We start from the raw sequence: 27,806 nt of genomic DNA, 5'->3' as shown, positions 1-27,806 counted from the left end.
GCTTTTTTCACCTTTCCACCAACCACCCCCTACCTAAAAAAGGATTGAAAAAAAAAAGAATAATTAATAATTTATTAAATCCCTAACAAAATGACACTCTTTGTTGGTTGTATGACGAATATACTGAAGTACCCTTGTAATAAAATAAGTTTCTTACTAAAATACCCCTAATTAGTCATCGGGCGGGGTTTCCAAGGACAATTTTGCCCTTTTGCAAATCAAAAGCGACAGAGCAACAATAAAATAGGGAGCTCCGAAAGATCTGATTATTTGGCCTCTCAAGTCTCAACTTGTTCACTGCTACTCCTCACTAACCCCCAAAACAACTCTTCTCTTTTCTGCTCCGGCGATTTCAATGGCCGCCGCCACTCTATCTTTGCTTAACAACGGAGAGTTAGCTTCTTCCGTCAAGTCTCCGGGCACCGGACGATATGCTGCCGTTTACAGTGAAGTTCAAAACAGTCGTTTAGATCACCCTCTTCCTCTTCCTTCTGTTCTCGGAAGCCCTTTCAAAGTCGTTGATGGCCCTCCTTCATCTGCCGCCGGTCATCCAGGTCTTTTTTCTGCATTCTTCCTAAATATCTTTTCCTCTAAATAGATCAAGTTCTTTTTTTTAAAAAAAAAAACTTAATAAATGAATTTCTGTACTGTTCTGCATTCCTGTTTAACTGTATTTCTAAGGTTACATTTTCCACCCGTAATAGATCAAGTTAGTTCTGTATTCCTTTAACTATATATTCTTGCATAACATTTTTTTTTCCTGAAGCAGATCAAGTTACTTTACTGTTTGCATTCGTTAGACTGTTTTCTATTGTACATCAATGCGTTAGTAATTCTAATAGATCAAGTTGCTGTATGTATATTCATGTGTTATAATGTTTGTTTCATAACAGACCAAGTAACCGTGATGTTTTGCGTGATCTCTCTTAACACTTATTTCAAGTGATGTGTAATGATTTCAAGTATATCCAAACATTACTTCAACTTCCAAATACTTCCTTTCCAACTTCAACCAAATAGTTTACAAACGCCAATTAAGGAGGATCAAATCTTGAAAAGTTGGATTTAAGAAGTTCATAAATTATAACGCTAGAAGTTTACTGTTGCAAGTCGTTCTGCACTCCTCACTAAATAAACTTTATAGAGCCTTCTTTAGGAGCATGCTGTTGTTTATGATGTGTATGATAAATTTGAGGATGATTTGGTGATTGCAGAGGAGATTGCAAAGCTTTTTCCTTCCTTATATGGACAACCATCTGTATCATTGGTGTCTGATGATTCTGGGGATGTTGCGATGAATCAAATCTTGAAAATAGGAGTGGTGTTATCTGGAGGCCAAGCTCCCGGAGGACATAATGTTATTTCTGGAATTTTTGGTTAGTTCATCCTTGAGAACTTTATGTCAGTTCAATTATTGCAGATTTTTCTTTTTCTTCTTTTACTCAAGTTTTGTGTATTTGGACGGTAGATTATTTGCAGACTCATTGCAAGGGAAGCACAATGTATGGATTCAGGGGTGGACCAGCTGGAGTCATGAAGGGAAAGTATGTGGTGTTGACCCCGGAGTTCATTTACCCATACAGAAATCAGGTATGTTGCCTAGCAACTTTTTTCTGTTAACAAGATATTTTAGAACTTTAATCTGTCTCCCAATTCAACTTCCAGAACATTATTTACGAGTTCATATTCTTTCTTCTAGGGTGGATTTGATATGATTTGCAGTGGTAGGGACAAGATTGAGACTCCAGAGCAGGTACTCACCATATTCTATAATTATACGAACCTTCTATGATCTATCTAGCTATGCATATTACACACGAAAAAGTATTTTATTTAATGACCAATTCCATCATTTCAGTTTAAGCAAGCTGAAGAGACAGCAAAGAAGCTCGATCTAGATGGTCTTGTTGTAATTGGTGGAGATGACTCCAATACAAATGCTTGTCTTCTTGCTGAGAACTTCAGGTGACGTAATGTGCCCAAAAATAAAATGAGAAATAAAAAAATTAGCAGTTGAAATGATTGTTTTCTTTTTTGATGTTTTAATCAGTACTATTGCTGGGTCTAAATAAGTTACTGTGTTTTTTCAGAAGTAAAAATTTGAAAACTCGGGTTATTGGATGCCCGAAAACCATAGATGGTGACTTAAAATCGAAAGAGGTTCCCACAAGTTTTGGCTTTGATACGGCATGCAAGGTAACTCTTTCTGATTAACACATTTTTCTTTCTCTATAAAGATTCAATATCTTTCGATTTGTATAAAAGAACAGTCTTACAAAGTATAGAAAGTGAAGCTGTACGAATGTGTGTTAATCTGGATAATGATGTTAATGATTCAAGCTTACCATCAGCTAGTCTTAGCCCTCAGCCTATCCCGTGTCATAGACTAATCTATGAGTATAAGACCCTTAAACACAAGATACTCACTAACAGAAACCTTGTTGTTGGGCATGTACCCGAGTCTTGACTTGCTTCCGGTGGCTGGCATGATCATTTTTCTCATATTTTGTTACATATTTGATTCTGGTTGGCAACAAAAGATCAGTTTCTCTTCAAAGAACAATTTCTCATTGCATAACATGCTCAATGCTAGAAAATGTTGAAAACCTTCAATGCTTTGTTTGCAAATGCTACAATCTTCAAATTTGCTTAAGTCATAATATTTCCATACAGACTGATTTTCTCATTTTTCTGCTTGAAGTTTTAATTGATAATGCATGATCCTGTAGTGCATTATCAGGTGAAGGTTCATGTAATAATAATTTCCATTTTGATTTATAGATATATGCAGAAATGATTGGGAATGTGATGGTAGATGCTCGATCAACAGGAAAATACTATCATTGTAAGTTCACTAGCCTTATCATATGGTAGGATCAACTCCATCATAGCACTTCTTATCTCATGTCTCCTCATTCCAGGACAGGATTTTTGTGTAAAGTAAATTATTCATCAAGAACTGAAAATATACTATCTTTCTCTTACTAACGTCGTAATTGTATTAGAAATCGATCTTTTCCAAGCTACATGCTTCCCTAAGAAATTGGATCAGGCTATGGATCGCCCCAGGGATTAGTTGAACTGGTAAAGGTTGACAGACTTGTGACTTAGGGCACAGGTTTGAGCCCAAACCAAGGCTGGTATTTAAGTGGAGAAGAGAAGAGGGGCAGACCCATTACCCAGAGTGTACAAGGCTGCCTTAGTCCTAAGGGCAGGTTCCAGATGGATTTCCTCAGTCAATTTAAAAAAATGGCTACGGGTTGGACCAATACTTCCATAAAGAGATCGGCCCTCTTATGTATTAGTGCTCTTACTCATGTCATCATTCTCTGTCAAAGTTTTCTTTGTCGCGAGTGTAGTTTTGGTGTTTATCATCTTGTTCCTGGTCGTGAAGGAGGGTTGCCGTTTATTGGTTAAAATTAGAGCGTATGAGAGGATCTGAGAGGCATTGAGCATACCTGACCGAAAGAGATCTGATGAATTGTTTTGCTTTACAATGAAGACTTGGACTTTCTTTTATGCATCTTTTCTCTTTCTTTCTCACTATAATTTTACAACTTACCTGTTTCTTTGATGTTATTTAATGGATTGGTACTTTTTCTTGATGATGAATTTTCACTTGATTTTTCTATATCTATTTGCTCTTTTTGTCTTTCTTCCTTTTGGTTCCAGTAAGCAGTTATGCCTTTGATATTATCAAACTGTCGGTTGGTTGATCAATTTTGCTGCTCGGTGCTTCTTGTACTTACCTCATACAGGAAATAGCATGTTTCTTGAACCTAAATATATTTGAAAGAACAAACTTCAGATATTTGGATTTTGATTGCTTTCCGCATATGCCATGTGTCTCTACTGGTTTTGAATAGTTATATACTGTTCGTTTAGTTTGAGAAAATAAATGGTATTATATTCAAAATTATCCAATATATTGAAAAGCAAAGAGAAGTGGCGAGTCTCCACGATATTTATGCAGCAATTCTGTCATGAACTGAGCCTGTCATTTTGCTCTGTAGTCGAAGCTGAATTTTACTAGTGTCTTATGTATTCCACTCAGAGTTACCGTATGTTTTTTACTTTTTTTTTCTTGCATTTAATGTTTTACTAATTGCAATATCTACCAGTTTGAGTTTCATCTTGGTAGGAATTAAAGGGCGTGTGCTTGCTCGTAAAGTAATTGCCTTATCTAAATGATTGAATTCACCTTCTGTTCATCTGATGTTTGTATATGAACTTATTTTCCTAACTGCTCATAAATTTCAAAAAAAAAGAAAAGAAAAAAAGAAGGCTTCACATTATTTTTACTAAACCATCATAGCTCTTGTATATTTAGTATCTGAAAATTCTAATATGTTGGTGGACTTTATTAGATATAATTGTGTTAAGGCATAAAAGTATTGCAGTTCAAATGTCACAAAAAAGGTCTTCATCATACTTCATTGTGGTCTTCTTTGAGCAATTATTATCTGCTCAGTTATCTCTATTTGCTTTGCATACATCTGAAATATCATAACCTTGTCTGTTAACTCATTACAGTTGTGCGGCTCATGGGGCGTGCTGCTTCACACATTACTCTAGAGTGTGCTCTGCAAACTCATCCAAACGTTACTTTGATTGGAGAAGAGGTATCTTTCTTAATTTTAGCACTCCTCTTCTGCACCAAAAATCTTTTGAGAAAATATAAACCTTTGTTTATAGTCGAATAAGAAATATATATGAGTACTTATCTTGAAAAAAAAGGGCAGCATTTTTTAGAAAATGTTGCTATACGTTGTAGATTTAAATTTCTTGGTGTGATTTGTAAATGTTTACACTTTTGCTTTCAAATATGCTCTCGATCCAAGAGTGCAATTAAAGTTCATTGGAAAAAAAATGTGTTTTTTTGGGAGGTAGGGGGTTGATTTGTGGTCTACTCCTGTTACTTAATGCATACAACTAGGGGTCAAAATTTAAAATGCAAGGAGGAAAGGAACCAAGATTATTTAAGCTGCACACAAAGGCAGTTAATTCTGTGAAATTGCTTTGGCATGCGCCATTGAGAAAGTGAAGAAGTCTTTGATCACTAATCTGTAGTTATACGATGCTTATATCACATTCCACAGGTTTAACAAACTTCAAAACCAACTATATCTCAAACATGTCAAATTTTGGCAGGTATTTGCAAAGAAATTGACTCTTAAGAATGTTACGGACTACATTGCTGATGTGGTCTGCAAGCGCGCAGAGTCAGGTTACAATTATGGAGTTATTCTCATTCCCGAAGGACTTATAGATTTCATTCCTGAGGTAAAACAGAATATAACTTAACCTAATAAGTCAATTAAAGTTCTGACCTAAAAATCTTTCTGGTCATACTATCCTTTTTCCTTATACTGGTAAACCTTTTGGAAACTGGTTGTATGTGTTCCGACTTCGTAGTGGTGTTTTGCAGGTTCAGCAACTCATTGCAGAACTAAATGAAATATTGGCACATGATGTCGTAGATGAAGCTGGTGTTTGGAAAAAGAAACTTACTCCCCAGTGCCTTGAGCTTTTTGAGTTGTTGCCCCTAGCAATTCAGGAACAACTGCTTCTTGAGAGAGATCCACACGGCAATGTCCAGGTAAATATTGATCATGGTCAAAGTCATTCTACTCTGTGCTAGACAATTTGATAACAATTGGTATTTCTGCAGGTTGCGAAAATTGAAACTGAGAAAATGCTTATTCAAATGGTTGAAACTGAGTTGGATCAGAGGAAGCAGAAGGGTGCATATAATGCTCAATTTAAAGGACAGTCCCACTTTTTTGGGTACTCTTCTTGCACGATCTTTCATTGCTTTACTTTCTGTTTGTGTCATACCATAACTTTATATTATTCGAATTAAGGTATTAGTACTGACAATTGGTCCAACTTTCAGTTATGAAGGAAGGTGTGGCTTGCCATCCAATTTTGATTCTACATACTGTTACGCATTGGGGTATGGTGCAGGATCACTGCTTCAAAGTGGGAAGACAGGGTTGATATCATCGGTATGTGCTTCTTCTGCTATAAAATAGTTTGGTTCCAATTGTTTTATTAGATACATTGTTATATTTTCCTGATTAGTGACTATTTGGACCTGTGCGACTCATTTTTGAATATCCTAAAATTCATACATCAGCTAACTCACTCTTGATTTTCCTTGTGTCATAGGTTGGTAATTTGGCTGCTCCTGTTGAAGAATGGACAGTAGGTGGAACAGCACTCACTGCATTGATGGACGTAGAGAGGAGACATGGTACAACGCCTCGTTCTTCCCTTCATTGATTTTCTACACAATAAACAAGTCCTTGCTGCGTCATTCATCTAATTCATACTCGAAATGTTTTTCAATTATACAGGCAAGTTCAAGCCAGTGATCAAGAAGGCTATGGTTGAGCTTGAAGGTTAGAACTCTCGGATATAATATAACTTCTATCAAAACTGTTTGTTCTTACAGAGCGCAACTACAACCCATTCATGTTCAACAAAGTAGAAAACTAACTTGTAATGTTTATTCAGGTGCTCCATTCAAGAAATTTGCTTCTAAGAGGGAAGAATGGGCTCTTAACAACCGATACATTAACCCAGGTATGTTGAGTTTGACCTTGGTTTATGAAGCAGCATTAGTTGTTAATTATTATCGATAATTCTGCTCACCTTATTATATGACATATTTGGGGGAAAATGGGGCATTCAATCTCACCATCTCTAGTGGTTTTGTGAATACAGGTCCCATTCAATTTGTTGGTCCAGTGGCGAATAAAGTAAACCACACTTTACTTCTGGAGTTGGGAGTAGATGCATAGGAGGGAGGGGATGTATGAATTGTTGTGAAATACACTTGTTGTACTATGATTTTTTCGAGGGAGAACGTAAGCACTTACCGCTTATGTTTAAGTTGTTTTTCGGCTAATGATCTATGTGAAACTCGAATCTTGCTTTTAACATATGCTTGATTACAAGATTTTTAATGTGGCATTTGAATAATATAATCTCTTATTTTAAAGATATTCTCTTCTTATGAAGGTAAATGAAAAAAAGATATATAAGTAGAGCCTTTGCATCTTATTACTGTGTTTGATGAATCTGGCTCTTTTTGTCAATTTGTTCTTGGACTACCGTGCTTGGCGATAATAACCAGTATGAATTTTTGTAATCAACACTTCACATAAATTGATGCAATGATATTAACTCAAATCGTTGATTTTGATGATATTCTAAAAGAAAAACCTATTGCTATTACATGTTTAATTTGTTGTAGTATTTACACATAGCAAATTTGAAAAAAGGCAAAGAAATTGTTTTGACATGAGACTGTGGTGATGAACTATCACATGAATCAGAGTTGGACAGCAAGAGAGGTGAATAGTTGTTTGTAGACATAAGACTCCAAAAAGGGATGCAACCTTTTTTACCTTTCACCAAAATCCATGAAAAAAGGTATCAGAATTTCCACGTGCTCTACACATATATGGTCTCTCACTTTTCCGTTAATTTCTCCTTTACTTGCTCTTACTTTTCCCACTTCAAATATTCTCCATTTCAATAAAATACTATCATTTATTTATATTCTAAATATCAAGTTAAAAGGATTTACAACGATATCCCATTGTTTATATCAAAATTAAAAATATATTTGTAAATTTGTTGATTCAATATTTCAAGTTGGTAAGAATTAGTTATTTCTTGCTATTACTAATGACTAGGTTTCCATCTTGAGTGTGCAGAAACATTAGAAGAAATACATTTTGTCATACACCATATACCAAATTATTGTAAATTGTAATTCGGTATTATTATAGATTTTAAAATATAAAACAAGATTTTCCGACTAATATTCTATTTTCTAGATGTTCTTTATTACCAGCGTTGGTTTGTGTTGGGTTGCAGGGATGACTTCGTCCTAAATTAGAAGTATTTGATTCGAGGCTTATATAGAAAAAAATATTGTTGAAAGTACTATCTCAAAAATAGAATCTATAATATGTGAATTAAAATTAATCAAATTACAATATGAATATTGAATATCGAGTGGAAAAAAAAACAAAGATAAAAGAATATTGATACTAACTCCTGGAAGACTTTAAATTAAACATACAAATTATTTATACTTGTGATCTTATCAACTTACATCTTATAACTATTAGCAAGTCGCTAAGCATATAATATAAATAAAACATTTTCTCCTAATCCAAGTAAATTAATTATGTGACGTATCATTTTATTTGAAGAAGTCATTCTTCGAATGGAGCAAAAGCTACGATGGTCAATGTCTGTTTTTACATATTTTTAATAGTAGTGCTTTTTCTAAGTACTTCCAGAATATGTTGAACTTTGTTTGAAATAAATAAACTTGTGTAATTGATGTCTACGTTCACATTTATGATTCTACTCACTTTGACTTTCATACCCTTTAATAAATTTCTACATATTAAATTTATTATATTTGAAGACGATATAATAAAATTATTATTTTATTTATTATTTCATAAATAAAAATAAACGAAGAAAATAATTACTAACCATTTGAGTACGTAATTACATTTTTAATAATTGGTGGGTATGAATCACAATCATAACAGCTTAAGAAAGATATGGTTCTCCTCCAACAAACAAAAAAGAGAAGACAAATTCGCTGTTAATTAGGACAACCTGGAACAGCAAGCTAACTATTCAATGGCTAAAACTTTTCTGGGATTAAAAGCTTTAAAATTATACTCGAAAGTAAGTAGAGGCAGATTCAAAATTTGAAATTGATAGATTCGTTTAGTGATATCAATTCTCAAGTTAAATCTTTGAAACTGATAGATTCCTATAGTGATATTAATTCTCAAGTTAATAGTACAAACAGAAGAATTATTACTTTTATTTTAAATTATTGATAGTCTTTAAAAAAATTATTTTACTTTAATAATTGAACTTAAATACACCACAATTATGTAACATCAATGCAATACACTCTTAAATTCTCGTCAAATTTTGAGCTATTCTTAGCGGAGTTTGAGATCACTTGTTAAGAATGCTAGCAATTTGGGGATAAAATAAATTATTTGTGCTAAATTTATGAGTGATTTCAATATTTCTCACTTTTATAATAATATTGTGTACAAGTACGTATTTATGAGTTTTCAATATATGTATATGTTTAGTTCTACCCCTCTATTTAACAAAAAAATTAATATTAAAAAAATTATATAGCTAAATATTATATTTTATATACATAATTTATATATATTTTAATTTATTTTTCACAAATAAAGTTATTTTGATCAAGCAATCAAATACGTCAAAAGCCACTTAATAAGACCGAGAGTGACTCCATTCGTTCTATTCTATGAGGCGTTATTTTCTCATTATCTATAAAGAATTATACAAGTATATTTTTATTTTTAGAATAAATTAGTTTAAAATTTCTTATCTTATTCTTAATGATATAATTTTATTTCATAAATTTAATGTAAGTTGAAGATCATAAATAATAAATTAACATTGAATAAATTAGACCTGGAGGAAGGCTGCACCTACAAAACTAGGATGTATGGCAGCTGATTTTTGGGTCCAATAATATAATTCTTACAGGTTTTTTTTGGATGTGACACTCAGTATTAATTTTTGTCACAATTAATATATTTTTTCTGGTAGAGGGTTGTAATCAGTAATTGTCCATGCCTTTACTGCTATGCAAAAATTTCAACAAGAAAAAAAGATCAATTGTTTTAATGTAGAATATAACTAAAACATAAATTTTATCTCATATCATAATTTTTGAAGATGAAGTTTGAAACGTAAAAAATGAAATATTTAAAATTATGTTTGGCCATGTAAAAGTCAAAACTACTCTGACAAAATTTCGAGAACTCAAAAAATATTTGAAGAATATTATCAAAATTAAATAAAAAAATTAAATATTTAAAAATAAACTTTCAAAAATCATTTATTTTCTTTTGTTAACTGACATTTGCATGTTCGAGTTCAATTTGACATTCTAGTGTTCTCAAGTTGGTTTAATCATCTAATTAAAATTGTTAACCACGTAGAATTAATCTTTGTACGCTTCTTAAATTATTATTTTTTAATTTTTACCAAATTAAAATCATGCAATATTTTTGTTTTTAAGCTCATACCTAGATGTACTCGTCTAGGTCAATCCTTAGGACGACTTATCGTTTTTGAAATTCAAGATTTAATAAATTCGATCCTCTATTTTTCTCTACTTAAATATCTGACTTAATTTACACAATGATTATTAAGTTGAATCATTCTTCTAACATAACTTAAAATCATTTACCATTCGTCAATTGAACGATGCTCCATTGGTAAAAGTCTACAATATATAATTATATATTAAAGAAAAGAAAATACAAATAAACTGTGATTTTAATTTAATTATCAAACTATTGGTGAAATCAGTCTATAATAATCGAAGTCGTACCCACTTTTGCCAAGTATTTACCACAGAATCAAACAAAGTTTATGAATATGAAAAATATAATTTAATATTTTTTTTAGAAAAAAAAATAAATAAATACTAGTTGGAAATTTGGGATGTGTACGACCTATATTGCATTATTTGCATATTTATTTCTGGAAAAAATTGGCAGGAATTGCCTCCCATAAATCCCATCCCCATCTGATGTCTCGTGCGGCATATAATTTATTCACATTATATAACTTTTTCAAGATTCATCAATTATTCGAAACTTTAATAATTATAAAAATACAAATATATATTATTTTTTTAAACAATTTTTATTAGCTATAAGAGCCTCAACTACCTGCATGATGAGGCCACCATATAGTATAAAGTCAATAATACAAAAGTGTAACATTCACATTTAATTTGTACCATTTTTTGTCCGATCTGTAACTTAATTATATTTTAATAGTGCAATTCCCGTATTGGTCACTTTTAGTTTTAAATATGTATAAATCAACATATTAATATAATTTACTTACTTTAAACATGAAAGTACATGTTTGCAATAATTTAGTTTCCATTAAACAATATCAAAATCGGACTTTTCGTCATAGTTTCCCACTAAACCAACTTTTCAAGTACTTAATGGTACTAATTTCTTCTGGTATTACTAATAATGTAACACATCAAATTGAATTAATTTCTTTTTAGATATTTTATGCCACAAAAATATTGCCATATAAAATTGAACCACAGAGTCATATTCTCGTTTGTCTATTTTTTTCCCCTCTCTCTTCAAAATATACATCCATCTATACTTAATTAGTGCTATCTCTACCGTATCTACCATGTTTTTATAATTTTTCGTTAGTGTAATATATATAAACACAATAAATTGAGGAAAATGAATAAACAAATATCTAGTCTGAGACGTGAATATCTCACTCTCTTTAAGGAGATTCAAAATCACGACGGTATAATCTACATCGATCCAGTAGTAACATACTTTTGACTTGTCCCCTTCAGGATACAACAACTCAATAACGTCATACAACTCAAGCAAATCTAGATTCAGTTGAAGACTCCAAAGCTCCATATAAAAAACATCTTATTCAACATATGAATATTTTTCTCTAATTTGTATAGTGAAAACAGTCGAGGACTTTGGAGTATTTTCTTTGTTTCCACTTACTCAAGATACAGAATATATTACTACTCATATTTTTTGCCACTCTTTCTATAGTATATACCTCACCATTTATAGGCGATGAATAGGAAGATAGTGGATGATAAATTTGCCAGATGAATAGTTCAAATGTTATATAAGTTAGAGGAGATAAAGATAGATAATTGGTGAAATGAAGAGTTCGTGATTACATAAGTTATAACAACTGACGATCACTTTTTTCCGTAATTGATGAGAGTAACAAAGCAAAAATGCAACGTCCACCAATGAACATAACATGATACATAATATGACATACGATATATTTTTATTAATATTAAAATGTCACACTAACATTTTGTTCTTAAATAATCTATAAAATTAATTATGGTGTTCAGTATGGTATAGATAAAAATCTAATAATATCATGATATGGTGTGATCAATCTTTGAATTAATCATGTTAATTAGACGTTACATTTATGTTGCACCACACATCAAATACCAAACTAACTGATGGTAACAAAAGAAAAAAAGGAGGAGGGACCTTGGTTATTTCTTGACTTAAACTATAAATATCCAACAAAGAGGTAACAAAAAATTCGTAAGGCTGAAATTTCTTCTAATTATTAGGATGAGTCCATATCAATCAATTAATCTAATAGTGTTAACAAGAACACTTATTTGGAAAATTGACATACTATTCATTTGATCATTCCCTTTTCTTTTCTTTGTTAGTTTTGGTAAATAATTGTATAGAAAATTCATTTTGGATCATTATAATAAATTCGACTAATTCAAATTCACACCATTAAATTCTTATATTAAAGGATAAATGTTTCATACTTAAGTTTTAAATTAAAAATCTTTGATTAAAAATAAAAAAAATATTTATCATTCTATTACGATATTTGATGATAGATATTTTAAATAATAAGTGCAATGTTAAACATTCTATAACATATCAATAATAGAAAAAGAAAATAGCCTAAAAATATAGAAACTTGAGGGAAAAGAATTACCATGAATGTGATGGGTTAGAGTTTAAAGCAAAGCAACAAAATATATTTAATAAAAGGAAATAAAAGAAAAAAAAACAATAATGTTGTTATCAAGTTGGGGGCTGTTTGTGGGTCAAAAACAATAAATGGAATTTTAATTTTAATTATAAAATGATATATTTATTTGGCGTTTGCACATGTGAGTCCAATTATTTTTTGCCCACAAAAACAAACACCATTAACTAAACATATCGCTGTTTAGATTAATTGGTCCCTACTCAGACCAAAAGATTTTAATTCCAAATACACATGGAGCTGTCATATTTTGGACATTTTTATTTAGCATTTTCTGTATTTATACCTTATTTCTCCCTCCATTTTATTTATTATACATTATAAAGAGAGAGATTTTTTTTTATATCTTACTCATTAAAAAATTATGATGTTATTTTTTGTAATATTTGACAAAATACGTGTGTGATCTTTAATTAATTGAATGCATGTTTTTGATCCTTTTTAGTAGGAAATATAATATATTTATTCTATTTTAAAAATATATTACTGTTGGAAATATTGAATAACAGTACAAGTCTAAAGTGATTAAATGTTGGAACTTGGAACAATTGATAATCAATGGCGATTTTCTGAATATTTATGGGGAAATAATATATTGAAAGTGCATGTTTCAAATAACTGATAATCAAACTGAAGAAACCTTACCCCAGAACACGAACCAGGTTCGTGTAAGTTGCTTTTAAGTAAAGACAGAGTAAAGACACAAACACTTATTGAATTAAAAACCTTCCTCACTCAAGGAAGGAAAAACCTCGTTTTATTAATTCAACTATAAGATTTTGTGATTACAACTCAATAATCAAAAAGTCTTATCTCTACTACTCCCTCGATTGACTCCAATCGATCTCTCCAAAAGGTCAAACCCACCTTTTGTTACAACTCTCACTAACACTCAACCCTACAAAGAGCCAAACCCACCCTTTGTACAATAAACTGTAAATTACAATTAAGAACAAAAACAAGACAAATAGTTCTACACGATAAAACCTTCTCACTCAAGAATGTTTTAAACGTAGTAATCCTATCAACCTTGAAGACTTCAATTTGATGAATAATTCTCCCTTGTTCTCTGCGTGAAGTCGTGGAATTCTTCTCTAGCATCGTGCTCTTCTTATAGAGTTTCTTTTGCCTTGTACACTCCTTATCAGATAAGGTAAGGAAGTTATTGTTGAACAAGGATTCCCTTTTAAAGTACAATCCTTATTATATACAACTTCCTTCCTTAATAATATATTTAAGGTTTTCCTTATTTGTATCAACTTATACCTTTAATATATTATTTTTGGCTTTGACAAATAACTCTATTTTCTTGATTACATGGCTGACCCATTTTACTCGATCTTGGACTCGAGCTTGGCTTCTTTTGCTGCGTACATTTGCTACTGATTATTTGCGCTTCTTGTCTATCATCAAAACATGAATTATCGATTCTATCATATTCTATCACAAACAATCTTAATAAGATATTACAAGGGTTGAACCAAATTTTATCAATAAATAAAACATCAAAAATATATATAAACCCTTGAAAGAATTCAAATTGTGCATTGTTATTGTATATATATTTTTTATGTTATCATTATAGTTTAACCTATAACTATTATTATTCATAACTAGAACTAATTGATACTAAAGTAAAAAAAATAAATAAAATAGAGAGAAATGAAACAATTTCTTTGTGAGAACTTGAGGTCCATCTTCTAGAGGGGATTTGGGGGTACTAATGTACTAATTTTATCAATTTAATTGGCTTGAAACAGAATCTTACTCAATGTTATTCCTTCAATTATATTTCAGAGGTCGTATTTTGTAACTATTTAACATTATTATATTTAATTGAATTAAGAGACTCTAAAAGGTTGAGATGTAGTTAAAAAAAATTAAAACTTTGAGTACTCTCTTAATTAATTTTTTTTTTTCAAGAAAATAAGAATCAAAACACATTTAAGTTTGATATATAGGACTATAAAATGTACAAATGTAGTAATTAATTTTAGTTCTAAGTAGACATATATGCTCCTGCTGCTTCCTCTTTTCTCTCTCTTTTTCTTTTTTGGTTTGGATGGGTGAGAAAAAAGATAATTATCTTATGTTCAATAAAAAAATCCAAATTTAAATATTTAAGCCTTTTAAAGTATAAAATCACTTTTATTTAAGAGTGTGTTACTTTGAATATGAAATTCTTCATTATACAAATTCAATTGAATTGAATTTTAATAATAGTATCGGTTATGAAAAAATTACAACTTGCATTCTCAAAATCGCAATGCAATGAACATGTGAGATTGGAAATTATTCTATACTTTAAAAAAGCACAATAATGAGTCTGGTTTGTCAACGCTATCGATTTTCCATCTAACTAACAATTTTCACCCCTTTTATTTTTCTTTCTTATTAATTTGGAAAGTAAATATAGTAAAAGAGGAATCTTTTATCTATCGACATTAAATACAAATATTTTAAGTTAAGTACTACTCCAATAGTTCACTTATTTACTTGTTCATTTCAAATTTTAAATATTTCTCAAAAAATAATAATTAGCATGTATATGGATATATTATTATAATGTTTATATTAATTTACATATGTAGCTTATGTCCTACAGAATGAGTAATTAATATTGAGAATAAAATATAAAATATAATTTTAATTTGATAGATTAAAAATAACTAAATAAAAATATTAATATATTTTAATATAATGAACAAATAAAAAAATAAGTAAAAATAAAAAGTGCACTATAATAATAATAATTATAATTATTTTTCTCTGCCCCTCTCGGCTCTCTCATATCCTCATATATGGATCATACTTCTTTCGTCCATTTTTATATTTTTGTCATTCTAAAATCATATATTATTTACTTTAGAAAAATATGAGATAATTTGTTATCTAGTTCATAATTTACAACTTATTAATTATAATTATTTTCGAATGCATTTTTGCATCATCAAGACGTAAAATAAGTTGAACTTTCGTGGTAAAGAGGTTAAAGTGGAATAAGTAAAAAAATAAAGTTGAACAGTTGAAAAGCACGAGAATATGATTAATTCCCTTTTATGAAACAATGACATGACATCAATCGATTTCACTTTATCGTTATGGATTTCGGTTCATTCATCCTTTTTCTTAATTTTCTTCACTATAATAATAAATAATCACAGTACATTATTGCAACTTTGAATTTCCTCTCTGCAATTTGGAATGTACTCATCCCACATACCATTCAAATAAAGTAATTCGGTGGCTCATAAATTTTAAATTTATTTTGATATATAAATTTATAAATGTTTTCAAATGTCTGTTACATAGATAAATTAAAACATTTTTTAATATGTTTAGTTATATAATCGAATCACACTACAATATGAATTGAATTGTTAGCCGATAGTCTACCATATCATCTATATATATTTTGATTATATATTTCATCAATTATATATGAGAAAAATAACTAATAATACTTTGTAAAATGATGTTTTTACCCTTCGTAATTTACCACTAGCATTTACCTTGAAACTCACAGATAGTACAAAATATTCACTGTATTTGGTGAAACTTAATACAAAGGCAGCAAAAAAGGGTGTACCAGTTCACTTTTCCAATTTTCATGAATTCTTACGTATGTTTCCACTGGCTAATAGCTATTGGTATTGAATGTCACAATCTGATGTGTTGGGCAGCATGTGAAGCCATTTTTAAATACATAATCATAATTGTATAATCTTAAGAAAATATGACGCAGTCACTTTATAAAAAATAAATAACATAACATAGCATGAAAAGTCGATTTTGCGCTACAATAACAGACTTAAAAGTTACTCCCCTTGGCTTCCTCTCCGGCGATGTTCATGCAATAGGTCCTAAATCATGTACTAATATCTAAATAATATATAGTAGCATCCCTTAAAAATATATTATGTTGACCATGCTAATGTGACAATCTCATAGGCCATTGTGCCCTAAACATAAATTTGACTTTGTACAAGGTCAAATTTCATTTTCTCTCTAGCTAAATAGTCCTACATCCAAGACTTTGACCAAAAAATACGGTTGGGTTTGAAAATCCACTAAGCTAATTGACATCTCATGCAATAAAGATTAAACTAATTTATATTAGTATTATTAATGAGTAATACATTAATTATTACGGTATATATACAATCTAATGAGAGATCGAGAGTAATGTGATATTTATCTTCTGAAATGTGTTTTTTCTCGTATACATTTTATTCATCTTTTCAAGAAATAAATAGCACTATAAAAAAGATGTGAATTATATGAAGATTAGTATAAAAATTCGCAGGAAAGTTATTAGCTTGCAGATTTTCATATCAATCTCCAAGAAAATCTCCATATAATTCACACTTTTCTTATAGTATTATATATTAATATTCCTCAAATACACTATATGTATGGTATATGTTACATCCCATTAATCAATAATTTATTAGTTATTACTAAAGTTATCATACGATAGACAAAGTATAACATTGTTACCAAAGAAATAACTATAACAGATTCATTGTATTTGAATTGTAGGCAATTTGATTAAAAACTAAACTTTTGGAATATAAGATTTTTTTTTAGGAAATATATGATTAGTATTTTTAGGTGATATAATAATTAACCCCTTAATTAAGAGGAGAATAATTTTAAGGCCTATTATGTATGAGTTATGTAAAAATATAAATTACTTCCTCCGTTTTAAAAAAAATAATTCTATTTCCTTTTTAGTTTATTTTAAAAAGACAATTCTTTTTTTTTTGGTAATAATTTAACTTTAACTTTTCACATGACATTTTAAAATCACAAAAATTTTGATACTTTCCACATAACTTTAATTTAGAACTATAAAATTAAAAAATTTCTTTCTTTTCTAAAATTCTATTTCAAAGTCAAATTAACTAATCTTTTTTAAAACAAATAAATTATACTAAACGATTGTAAATCTGCAAGGTACAAACATTTTTTATTTATATATACCACTTCTAAGAAAGAACAATCCCTGTCAAGATGCTCATATACCTAGGTAAAACTTTGTCATTTTTCAAGGTAAAATGATAAGATTTTCTTTTTCTTTTTTTTTCTCTATTCATTTTTAATTGTTATAGTTATTATTTTAAAATTAAATTATAAGAATTTTAATTCACATTTTAGATATATTTTTTTATTATATTAATATATAAAAAATTACACTTTATAATACTTCTTACATAAATTTTAAATATTTATTTTTTTTATTTAAAATATCAAATTAATATAATTTAATTAAATTATCACCACATGCAACCATTCCTCTTTCCCACCTTTTTTTAATCAAATCAGTAGAAAATTAATTCAATTTACTTTCGAAAAACTGAGTGGGAGTAACTTTTTGTGTGACTTCATCCAACTTCTCACCCTACCACCCACGAGTCCCCCAAGCTAAATAATGAAATAGGAATAAAATAAAATAACATGTAAAAATAAATTGATAAAAATTATGTATAAATACAACTCATTTATTTAATCCATTACATAAGTTTTAAAGTAACAAATTAAGTTGATCGATTGATGAAATTTGTATAGCGCACTATGGAGGAAAAAATGAGGACACCATTTTAAGAAAAATATTTAGTATTTTCTTTTTTAACATTTTTCGGTTAGTCCCTCATCCAATTTCCACCCTACCCCCACATGGAAAAACTCAACCAATCTTATTGACAAATTTCATGTCTCCCTCTATTTAGTATTTGTAGGGTCTTTCTCTTTCTCTCCTTCTTTTTCTTTCCTCGTAAGAACACAAAGGAGAAAGAAAAGCTTAAAAGCAGCATATAAAGAAAAGAGTTATTTTTTTTTGTTCTCTCTGCAAAAACAAAGAATGGAAGACCCTGAAAGGCTTACATCATCTAACAGTCCAACAACCACAATTAGCTCCGACTCTATCCATTCACCCGAATTCGAATTTTGGATGGTCCGAAACCCATCTTTTCCTCAACCCAATCAGCTCTCTGCCGATGAACTCTTCTCCCATGGCGTCCTCCTCCCATTAGACCTCCTTCAAAATGAACCAAATGTTATTTCGCCTGAACCATCCGGGTCGGGTCGACCCGAAACTGAATCTGGGGTTGAGCCTTCTGCTGCGATAGTCAACTCGTCCGGTGGAGGAGGTTCTTTCACCTCCTCGAAGCGATGGAAGGATATATTCAAGAAAACTGAGAAGAAAGATAGTAATGAGGAGAATTGTAGAGAGAAGAAAAAGGAGAAGAAGAAAGAGAAAAAACTTGTTGGGGGAAGCAATGGGGTGACTGGGGCGGAGTTGAACATTAACATTTGGCCCTTTTCGAGGAGTAGATCCGCCGGAAACGGAGGAAGTAGGCCTCGGGTTACGGGTGGATCCGGATTACCGACGCGAAAGGTGAGTAGTGCTCCGTGTTCCCGGAGCAACTCCGCCGGTGAATCCAAGTCACGGAAATGGCCCAGTAGTCCCAGTCGTGGTGGGGTTCATTTGGGCCGGAGCAGCCCAGTTTGGCAGGTACGACGGAGCTCTATTAACCCAGGATCCGGTACCCGGAGCTCCGATAACCTCGTCAAAACTACTGAAAAAGCAATCAGAAAAGAAGCCTCCCAGAAAGAAAGCAGCACCAAAAAGGTAGTAACTAAAAAAGAAGGCGTTGAAGTCCGCCGGAAATGGTCGTCAGCGGCGGCCGGAGGTGGGCCTAAAACTAGAGTCTTAAACTTGAATGTCCCTATGTGCATTGGTTACAGGAATCAGTTAGGTTGCAGAAGTGATGAAAATAGTGCCATCAATATCGCCGCCGCCACCGGAGTCGGTGATGATCAGAATGGTAGCAGCACAGTCACCGGTGAAGGGGTACGTGGCAGTAACTTATTTAATATCAAAAGCCTATTTACTAAAAAAGTATATTAAATTAAATAGTGGCAAATCCAAAGTAATTACACACTTTTTGAGTTATTTGTTAGTGTATCTATCATTATCCTATTCTATATATTCTCCTATGTAACTTTTTCGTAATGTAAAGTCCTAACTTTTGACGTTTGCAATGTAATATTTGGCCCTCAGTTTGGTCAACATACTGCCCTATTGCTATTCAATTTGTATAATTTTGCCTACTTTAGTATCTACTTGTTCTGATAAATTGTCAATTTTTGACAGTTCCATTGTGTTAATTTACTATGTCACATGAATTCTATCATCCGATACTAAAAAAGAGATATTGACGATTTCTAGTTAAGCATGAAAAAATAGTTACCGATTGAGCGAAATGTGTGTATGGGATATTGGGAGGCGCAAAATGGGAGAAGGTGATAAGGTTTGGTTATAAATTTTGACATGGATAAATTATGGGTAGCAAAAATCGAGACTCAGTGGGCGTTACACCATGCTTTTCACTTACCAGTTAAGGTCCCATGGGGCGTTGGACATTACTTTCATTCCCTCTTTCGTTACGTTACATCCATATAATCAAGTTGCTTTTGTTATTATATTGTCAATTTTTATCGTCTGTCTTCACACATATTTTTGGCTTATTCGTTTCATTCAATCAATAATGTCTTCTATCTGAAACTAGTTGTATTTTGGTAGATGAAATATCTGCGTCCATTCTGTTTTAGTGGACCTTATCCAATTGGAATAACCTTCTATCTCCAACACAGACTTCAACCGGAGGCGGATGAATAAATTTCGTATCGTGGCTTCTAGCTCAACTATTTTTAGCTATATAGAATGAGTGCTCAATTAATGTATTTCAATGAAATACTAAATTTTGTACATAAATAATAAAATTGTCACAAAAAAGCAGTGATAATTCACAACATGCGTCCGCTACCAACTGGTATTCTAGCAAATATTTATCGTCTTCATGGAGAAGGAGATTTGTGTAACTACTAAGGGAAGTCATAATTTAATATTAATGTTTTTGAATTCAATACACTGCCGTTGGAGGCCTGCGAAATGAGATGAATAAGTCGACGAGTTCATGAGCAATGGTATAAAACAGTATTAATTCTGTCTCCACCAAAGCCCAACTAGATACTCTGGGCTATTAAACATTCTAAAGAGTTCATTTTAGATGAGCTGGTGTATGATATTTTCAGCCATGTCAAATCTTAAAACATTTCATAAATATATATAACATTAGAACCGTTCGGGGTGGCCCTATGATTTGAGCTTGGGACTTTCGAGGTTTCAAGTTCGAAATCCGTTGTCAGCGAAAACAAGGGATTTGTCTTCTGGGCTAAGCTCGTCGCACAAGGCTTGCCTTACCTCTCCTATGTGATTTTCGAGCTAATTGCATAGGAACGAGATTTTACCCTGTGCGCACCTAAAGAAATAGCGACTGTGAATTTTCCTTGTCATAAAAAAAGAAAAGAAAATGAGGTCAATCCTTTGTTGGGTATCCTTTCCCTTTCAATTCCACCAAAGTCTTAATCTTCGTCAAATGTACCAAAAAGATAAATTATCTACGAAAGACGCATTTGGTTGCCGACGGCAAGAGGTATTAGCAAAAACATGTGATAACGCTTGTATATGCGGAAAATAAATCTATTGGCAAAAATAAGTGACTTTTTTACCTTTTTGACTGTATTTAAAGAATAAATAGGAAATAGTGTTTAAAATTTTTGAGAATTATATTTTTTTTTTCTTTCATATGAAACAACATTCTAAGATAAAAATGAATCAAGTGTTATGCACAAAGTGACCCAATAAAAATAAGGAAAAAGTATCTTCCCTAAATAATTTTACTATATTTATTAGTACATTCTTTTATACTTTAAAATAATTACATTAAATTTCATGATAGATGATCAGAAATTATACATGAGTACACCGTAACTTTTGGATGATAAGTACATTAGAAATTTTAAAATTAAACTATGTATTATACATAAAAAATTTTTTGAAAAAAAATCTTAATACTATTGCTAGCGAGTTTTGAACTAAAAAATACTTAAAAGTTTGTCTCTTTTAAGGCACCTTAAACTATTAGGCTACAAAATTTTGTTGTGTTAAGGGTGTCAAGACACTTTATATATTATTTTATTTGTAAATTTAGTACAATTTTTTTATTAAAGAATGTCCAATTGAACACCCTAAAGACTATGTAGCTATACAGTGCTTTCTCGCCCTCTTTTCCTCTTTATGCTCTCTCACCCTTTTTCTTACTTTATCCGTCTTTCTCTCCTCCTTCTTTTTCGGCTTTCTTCTCAATAATGATGTGTATTAGAGGGATTCGAAGCCTAAAGGGTAAAAAAAATTAACAAAAATTTCAAAAGGTTACATTAAAATTTTTTAATCAAAAGGATAAAATCGCTACTGACATAACGATTTATTTTAACGCCGTTAACAGATGAAAATCGCTACTCTATCAGCGATTTTGTCCAATTGTTTTTTTTTAAATCGCACCCCCAAGCAGCGTTTTTGTAAATTTTTCTTTTTTTAAAAAAGTTTAAAATCGTTGTTATGACAACGTTTTTATTTTTTAATAAAAATTCTTTTTTTTAAAAAAAAATTGAAAATCGCTCCTTAATTTCATTTTTTAAAAAAAATTGGTAGAATTTTTTTTTGGGAATCGCTGCCTTGACAATATTTTTAGTGAATTTGGAATTTTTTTTTACAAAAAAGATGAAGGCAGCAATTTCAGTGGATTATAAATTATTTTTATAAGACATCGCTGCCAAGGCAGCGATGTTAGAGGATTTTCTATAATAATATTTTAACATTTTTGAAATTGTAAATCGCTGCCTTGGCAGCGATTTTTGTGATTTTTTTAAAAAAATTGTTGATACTTTTTAATTTTTATTTTATTTTATAAATATTCCAGCCAATTATTATTTTAAATCGTATTATACTTTTTATATTCCAGCCTATTTATAAAATAAAATAAAAATTAAAAAAGTATTGATAAATTAAAAAAAAAAAAAAGTTCACAGGGCTGCCAAGGTAGCGACTTTATTTTTTAAAAAAAAGAAATCCAACTCAATATAATCGCTGCATTGGAAGCGATTTTCTATCCATTTTTTGAAAAAAGAAATTAATTTCCAATTAAAAAAAGAATTTTTATTAACAACGCTGCCATAACAGCGATTTTAAACTTTTTTTTTTAAAAAATTGTAAAAACGTTGTAGGGGGAGCGATTTTTTTTTAAAAAAAAAGTTTGTCTGTTAAGGGTTGTTAAAATAAATTGCTACGTCAGTAGCGATTTTACCCTTTTGGTTAGAAATTTTTTTGATGTTTTCTTTTGAAATTTTTATCAATTTGTTTTACCCTTTAAGCTCCGGACTCTGTATTAGAACATATTTTGATATACATATATTTATCCATTGATATAATGATAAAAGTATCAATGCATATTTTGATACAAGATATATATTCTTGATATCAAATACTTATGGATGGATATATCAAGCATTTGATAACCAATGACGTAGTCAGAAAATTTATGATGGGTGTCCAAAAATCTCATACCTCGTAAAAATAATTTAAAGACGGGGTATGCTTAAATTTTGTAAATCAAACTACATAATATTACTGATTAATTTTTAAAAATTTAAATATACCAAAAATTTTAAAATCAAACTACAAAATATTTAACTTTAATGTTTATGTTTATCTGATAATAAGTGAAACAACAAAGAAAAGGAGAGATATTTCAGTTTAGAGTGAAATCACTTTTATGCTTCAAGTTTTCATAAACCTCTAATGACCAACAACGAAAAATGAAAAATAAAGAATAGAATCAAACGATTTATATTAAAAAAGAATATATATAAAGTATTTTTTTTCACTTTTAGTATTTATAGAACAAATAAATAGGATTTGCTTATTAACTTTAGATTAAATAACTATTTTTAAATTTTATTTAAATTTTTAATTAAAAGAAAAAAATCAAAGTCAAATAACGGAATAAATAGGATTTGCTTATTAACTTTAAATTAAATAATTACTTTTAAATTTTATTTAAATTTTTAATGAAAAGAAAAAAATCAAAGGCAAATAACGAGAATCGAACCGCACACTGCAAATTGCAAAGAACTTAGTAATAGTTTAACGACTAAAACCACTAAGCTAGAAAAAATTATTATTTTTCAAGGATATCTAAAATATGTTATTTAACAATTTAAATTATTATTTTACTTATCAATACAATATAATTTTCTGATAAAAGGTGTCCGTAGCCAAAGGATAGCTACGCCCCTCCCGTGTTGATAACATATACATTAATGAAATTATATTAGATATACTAGATAAAAAATATCACATACATTAAATGTAATTGATTTTCATATATATATATATATATATAAAATAATTACATTTAATTTGATCTCTATGTATAAGATATATTTATTCGTAATCACATCTTCCTCAGAAAATAAATAATATTGTGTTTTATGGAATATTTTTCCTCAAAGATAATTCAGAGGAGCAACACCGACCCAATATAAAGTAATTAAAGAAAAAAAAATTGCATGTCGCAATATTGAAATTGGCACCCCCAAACAAGACAAAATAAATAAAAGCCCTAGAATTAGGTGATTAGTATAATCATTGAATCGAATCGTATTCCCCTCATCCTCGAAGTTGCAGCAACAGAGTAGAATCAATGTCCTCACGCGATACCAAGAAACCCTCCAGGCAAACCTCCGGTAGCCGTGCCGGTGGAATTCGTACACTTTCCGATCTCAACCGTCCATCAGGTCACGATTCCGACAGCGATTCCGATGGTCCCCAAGAATACTACACCGGTGGTGAGAAAAGGTACTTCTATCAATTGCTCAAACCCTAATTCCTCTCGCCATCATTCTCTATTCCTCAATTGATTAATCAGCTGTTGACTTTTACACATTTATTCTCAATTCTATAAATCAATCAACTATGAACTAACTGTGCCAATATCGAAAACTTAGCTGAGAGCAGTATGTATGAATCTTCTATATTCATGAAGGGGATTTATGATAATTAGATTGTTTTCTTTTTTTAAATTCAAATGATGTTTCGTTACCTCTCCGTAGTTGCGTTGAGCTGAACATATACTAAACTGTTACATGTTTGCACGTTTTGATTCGGAATGATGTGTTAGAGTTTGCTAAGCTGACGTGTTCCATGTGAATCGTATATTTGTTATGTTATTCTCAGCAAAAGGTAGGGCCTTTCACCATTTTCCTTTTCTAGTTTGTGAGCTTGTTCTTGTTAGAGGTTTTCTGTTGTAGTTGTGAGTTTGTTCTTGTTAGAGGGTACCGTATTGGATAAAAAGGTCGTATGTTTAGTTGCAGGTATTCTGATTCTTTTGTTGCTAGTGCAGAGCTGGTGGATTTAGAGAATTTTAGTGAACTTTTGTTGATATTTTCAGGATGATTTTCTTGATCATGTTTCTATTGAGAAAAGGTGTTTCCTAAATCATACAGAGGTGAAAGTAGGGTGTCGGATGAGGTTTTTGTGTGTTTTGGGATGGGAGTGGGGGAGATAAATCCTCAGGCTCAAATGGAAAAAATTGGATATTGATGATTCTTATCGCCAATGTCAACTAGCTTGAGATTTAGGTGTTGTTGTCGTTGTGGCTAATAGGAGTGCTTGATCTGTTGGGGTGCTAAGAATTTATTATAGAAAAAGAAGAAGGTGGCGAAAGGTAGGGGTAAGGTCTCCGTATACCCACCCTCCCCAGGCCCTATGGGACATCACTGGGTATATGACAATTGACATTTTCCAAAATTTAGACATTCATAAAAACCTTCCCAAAATGTATGTCAATTTGTTGGTTACTTCACTTATATTTTGTGGTTGTATGCTGTTTTCAACCATTCAGCTTTAATGTTGTTCTTATCCCAAAATCTAAGGTAGATTTTGTGCTAGTCAGATGTGTTATTGCTGAATGTGTCGCTTCTCGTGATTCTAACACTTAATTCATTTTAGTTGTACAATCTATGAATTGCCTTCTATTCTTTTAGCTCTTTTTCTGCACATGGATGGATGATTTGATAGATAGAACTTTAAAGGGGAGATAGAGAGGCTAGCATGCCTATTACGTATAACTGTATCACTAATATAGCTATGATTATGCTTGTAGTGGAATGCTTGTTCAAGATCCTTCAAAGCATAATGATGTGGACTCCATCTTTGACCGAGCTAGGCAAGTGGGTGCCACACAAGGTCCTTTGGAAAGTGTCGTCCCTAGTTCAAGCTCAACAAGCTTTACTGGATCTGCAAGAACACTTGCAGGGGAGACAGTGCCAACATCAGCTCCTCAACCGCCCGAGTCCATTGTGCACAATATTGTCTTTTGGAGAAATGGTTTCACTGTAAATGATGGTCCTTTGCGAAGGCTGGATGATCCTGAAAATGCATCTTTTCTGGAGGTAACTGTAGTGAGCACTTCAATTAAAATTCATGATTAGGAACAAACATCATGGGTCGGTCAATTCTGCTAGATAGTCAGTAGTCGGTCTATTTTTCAGATTTACAAATTCATATCCTGCTAATGTTAATTGTCACTTTATATCATTACAATTTCTATTGTCCTCCTATTATCGGGAGTCTAGCGGCATGACATATGCAGATGGCTTTTGTAAGCTCCCCATTTGATTTAAATGCCCTCAGTTAGCATAGCTAGTTTTAATTTGAGGATCGTGTTCTTAAGCTCCCATGTTTTGTTGGTCATCTATTTCATATTCAAATTATCACTCTGTTTTACTAAATCTTTTGCTGGTTTTTTTCATGGTGTATTTGGTGATAAATATTTTCTATTTTGAATGACTTTTGGTTACTGGTTCTTCATTTCAGAGTATCACAAAGTCTGAATGTCCTAGAGAGTTGGCTCCTGCAGATACCAGGTCCCAGGTGCATTGCAACCTCATAAGAAGGGATGAGAACTGTCCTGTAAGTATTGCGTGTTCAGTCCACCATTTTTTTCATTTTTCATCTCCTTTGATGCACCAAATATGAAAATGGGACATTACAAGGAAGAGGAACAAGCTAATGAGTGCACATATACAACATTGGCCATAGTACCTTCGTTCTTTGTGGATCTTTACTCTGTTATATAAGAAAGATTAGGGAAAGAACACGGGAACAAACCTATTTGGATATTCTTCTGTTTCTATCCCGTATCCCTAGATGTGCATCACTTTTTGTCCTCTGAACAGAAGTTTGGAACCTGTGACAGAATCTCTTCACTGGTATTGACTTCATTACTTTAATGTCACTAAACATGTGCAACACACTTGCAGGAACCAGAGAAACGCCAAGTTTCGTTTCAGGGAGTGGGAAGAACACTTGGAAGCAGCGCAACTCAAGCAACTTCTGAGCCATCTGCTTCTGCTCCCACAAGCAGAGTCCCAGCAGCTTCAACAAGTGTTCTGGATGAATCATTGCCTTCGACCTCGCTTCAAATTAGATTGGCAGATGGAAGTCGCATGGTTGCACATTTCAACTTCCACCAAACTGTTGGCGACATCCGTGCCTTCATTGATGCTTCAAGGCCAAGTGACACCAGGGCATATCAACTACAAACTGTTGGATTTCCTCCTAAAATGCTCAGTGACCCAACCCAAACGATTGAGCAAGCAGGACTGGCAAATTCAGTGGTTATACAAAAATTTTAATGTGCTGCCAAAACTCTCTTTTCGTTTTATTATTTCCAGATGTTTCGATCTATTTACTACTGGATATTATTTTTAATCTATGTGAATCTAAAGCTGTACCAAGATAGCAGCAGGTGTTGTTTAAAATTCAATTTTTCTTAAACTCAACGTTGCACGGGTATTGTCCCCTAATTATGTGTCATATGGTACTTTCTTCATTTCCTGTAAGAACAACTGCTGTGTGGAAATGAAGTAGAATGGTTTGTATGATTTGAGCATTCATGACTTATGATATCACAGAATATGATTACTGTTGAATTGCAGTGAAGTATGTTTAGTAAAAAAAATGCTTATGAGCACTTGTTTGAACAAAATGACTTGACCTTCCTTGAAACTATTTATAGAAAAATTTAAAGAGTATTCTAGGTGTATCCTAACCTTTTCAAATTATGCTAGAGTAGCTTTTATTGCATGGATTACACTGCCTGATACTGATTTTTCAACACATAAAAGTTGGACATATTACATTAAAGTTTCATCTGGTTATGTATTGTGTTCATCAGTGC

At 31.4% G+C, this 27,806-nt stretch overlaps 3 protein-coding genes across 3 annotated transcripts; all 3 read left to right on the top strand.

Moving 5' to 3' along the window:
* Window positions 1-254: 254 nt before the first annotated feature.
* On the top strand, window positions 255-7,008 carry LOC107011369 (pyrophosphate--fructose 6-phosphate 1-phosphotransferase subunit beta). Its single transcript, XM_015210839.1, has 16 exons — window positions 255-554; window positions 1,215-1,376; window positions 1,469-1,590; window positions 1,700-1,753; window positions 1,859-1,965; window positions 2,091-2,196; window positions 2,782-2,845; window positions 4,534-4,622; window positions 5,152-5,283; window positions 5,429-5,599; window positions 5,672-5,787; window positions 5,897-6,008; window positions 6,172-6,256; window positions 6,360-6,404; window positions 6,520-6,588; window positions 6,730-7,008. The coding sequence occupies exons 1-16, from the start codon at window positions 356-358 to the stop codon at window positions 6,804-6,806; spliced, it is 1,710 nt and encodes a 569-aa protein (XP_015066325.1). The 5' UTR covers window positions 255-355; the 3' UTR covers window positions 6,807-7,008.
* Window positions 7,009-18,326: 11,318 nt separating this feature from the next.
* Window positions 18,327-19,781, top strand: LOC107008705. Its single transcript, XM_015207843.2, has one exon. The coding sequence runs from the start codon at window positions 18,521-18,523 to the stop codon at window positions 19,568-19,570; it is 1,050 nt and encodes a 349-aa protein (XP_015063329.1). The 5' UTR covers window positions 18,327-18,520; the 3' UTR covers window positions 19,571-19,781.
* Window positions 19,782-24,094: 4,313 nt separating this feature from the next.
* LOC107011946 (plant UBX domain-containing protein 4) lies at window positions 24,095-27,515 on the top strand. Its single transcript, XM_015211637.2, has 4 exons — window positions 24,095-24,421; window positions 25,728-26,016; window positions 26,441-26,536; window positions 26,887-27,515. Exons 1-4 carry the CDS (start codon window positions 24,267-24,269, stop codon window positions 27,259-27,261), a joined length of 915 nt encoding a protein of 304 aa, XP_015067123.1. The 5' UTR covers window positions 24,095-24,266; the 3' UTR covers window positions 27,262-27,515.
* Window positions 27,516-27,806: the final 291 nt, after the last annotated feature.

This window comes from Solanum pennellii, chromosome 2 (genome assembly GCF_001406875.1).
Source record: "Solanum pennellii chromosome 2, SPENNV200".
In the NCBI taxonomy this organism is placed as follows: Eukaryota; Viridiplantae; Streptophyta; class Magnoliopsida; order Solanales; family Solanaceae; genus Solanum; species Solanum pennellii.
The sequence above is the reverse complement of the archived record's forward strand: the minus strand, read 5'-3'. Positions and strand labels throughout refer to the sequence as shown.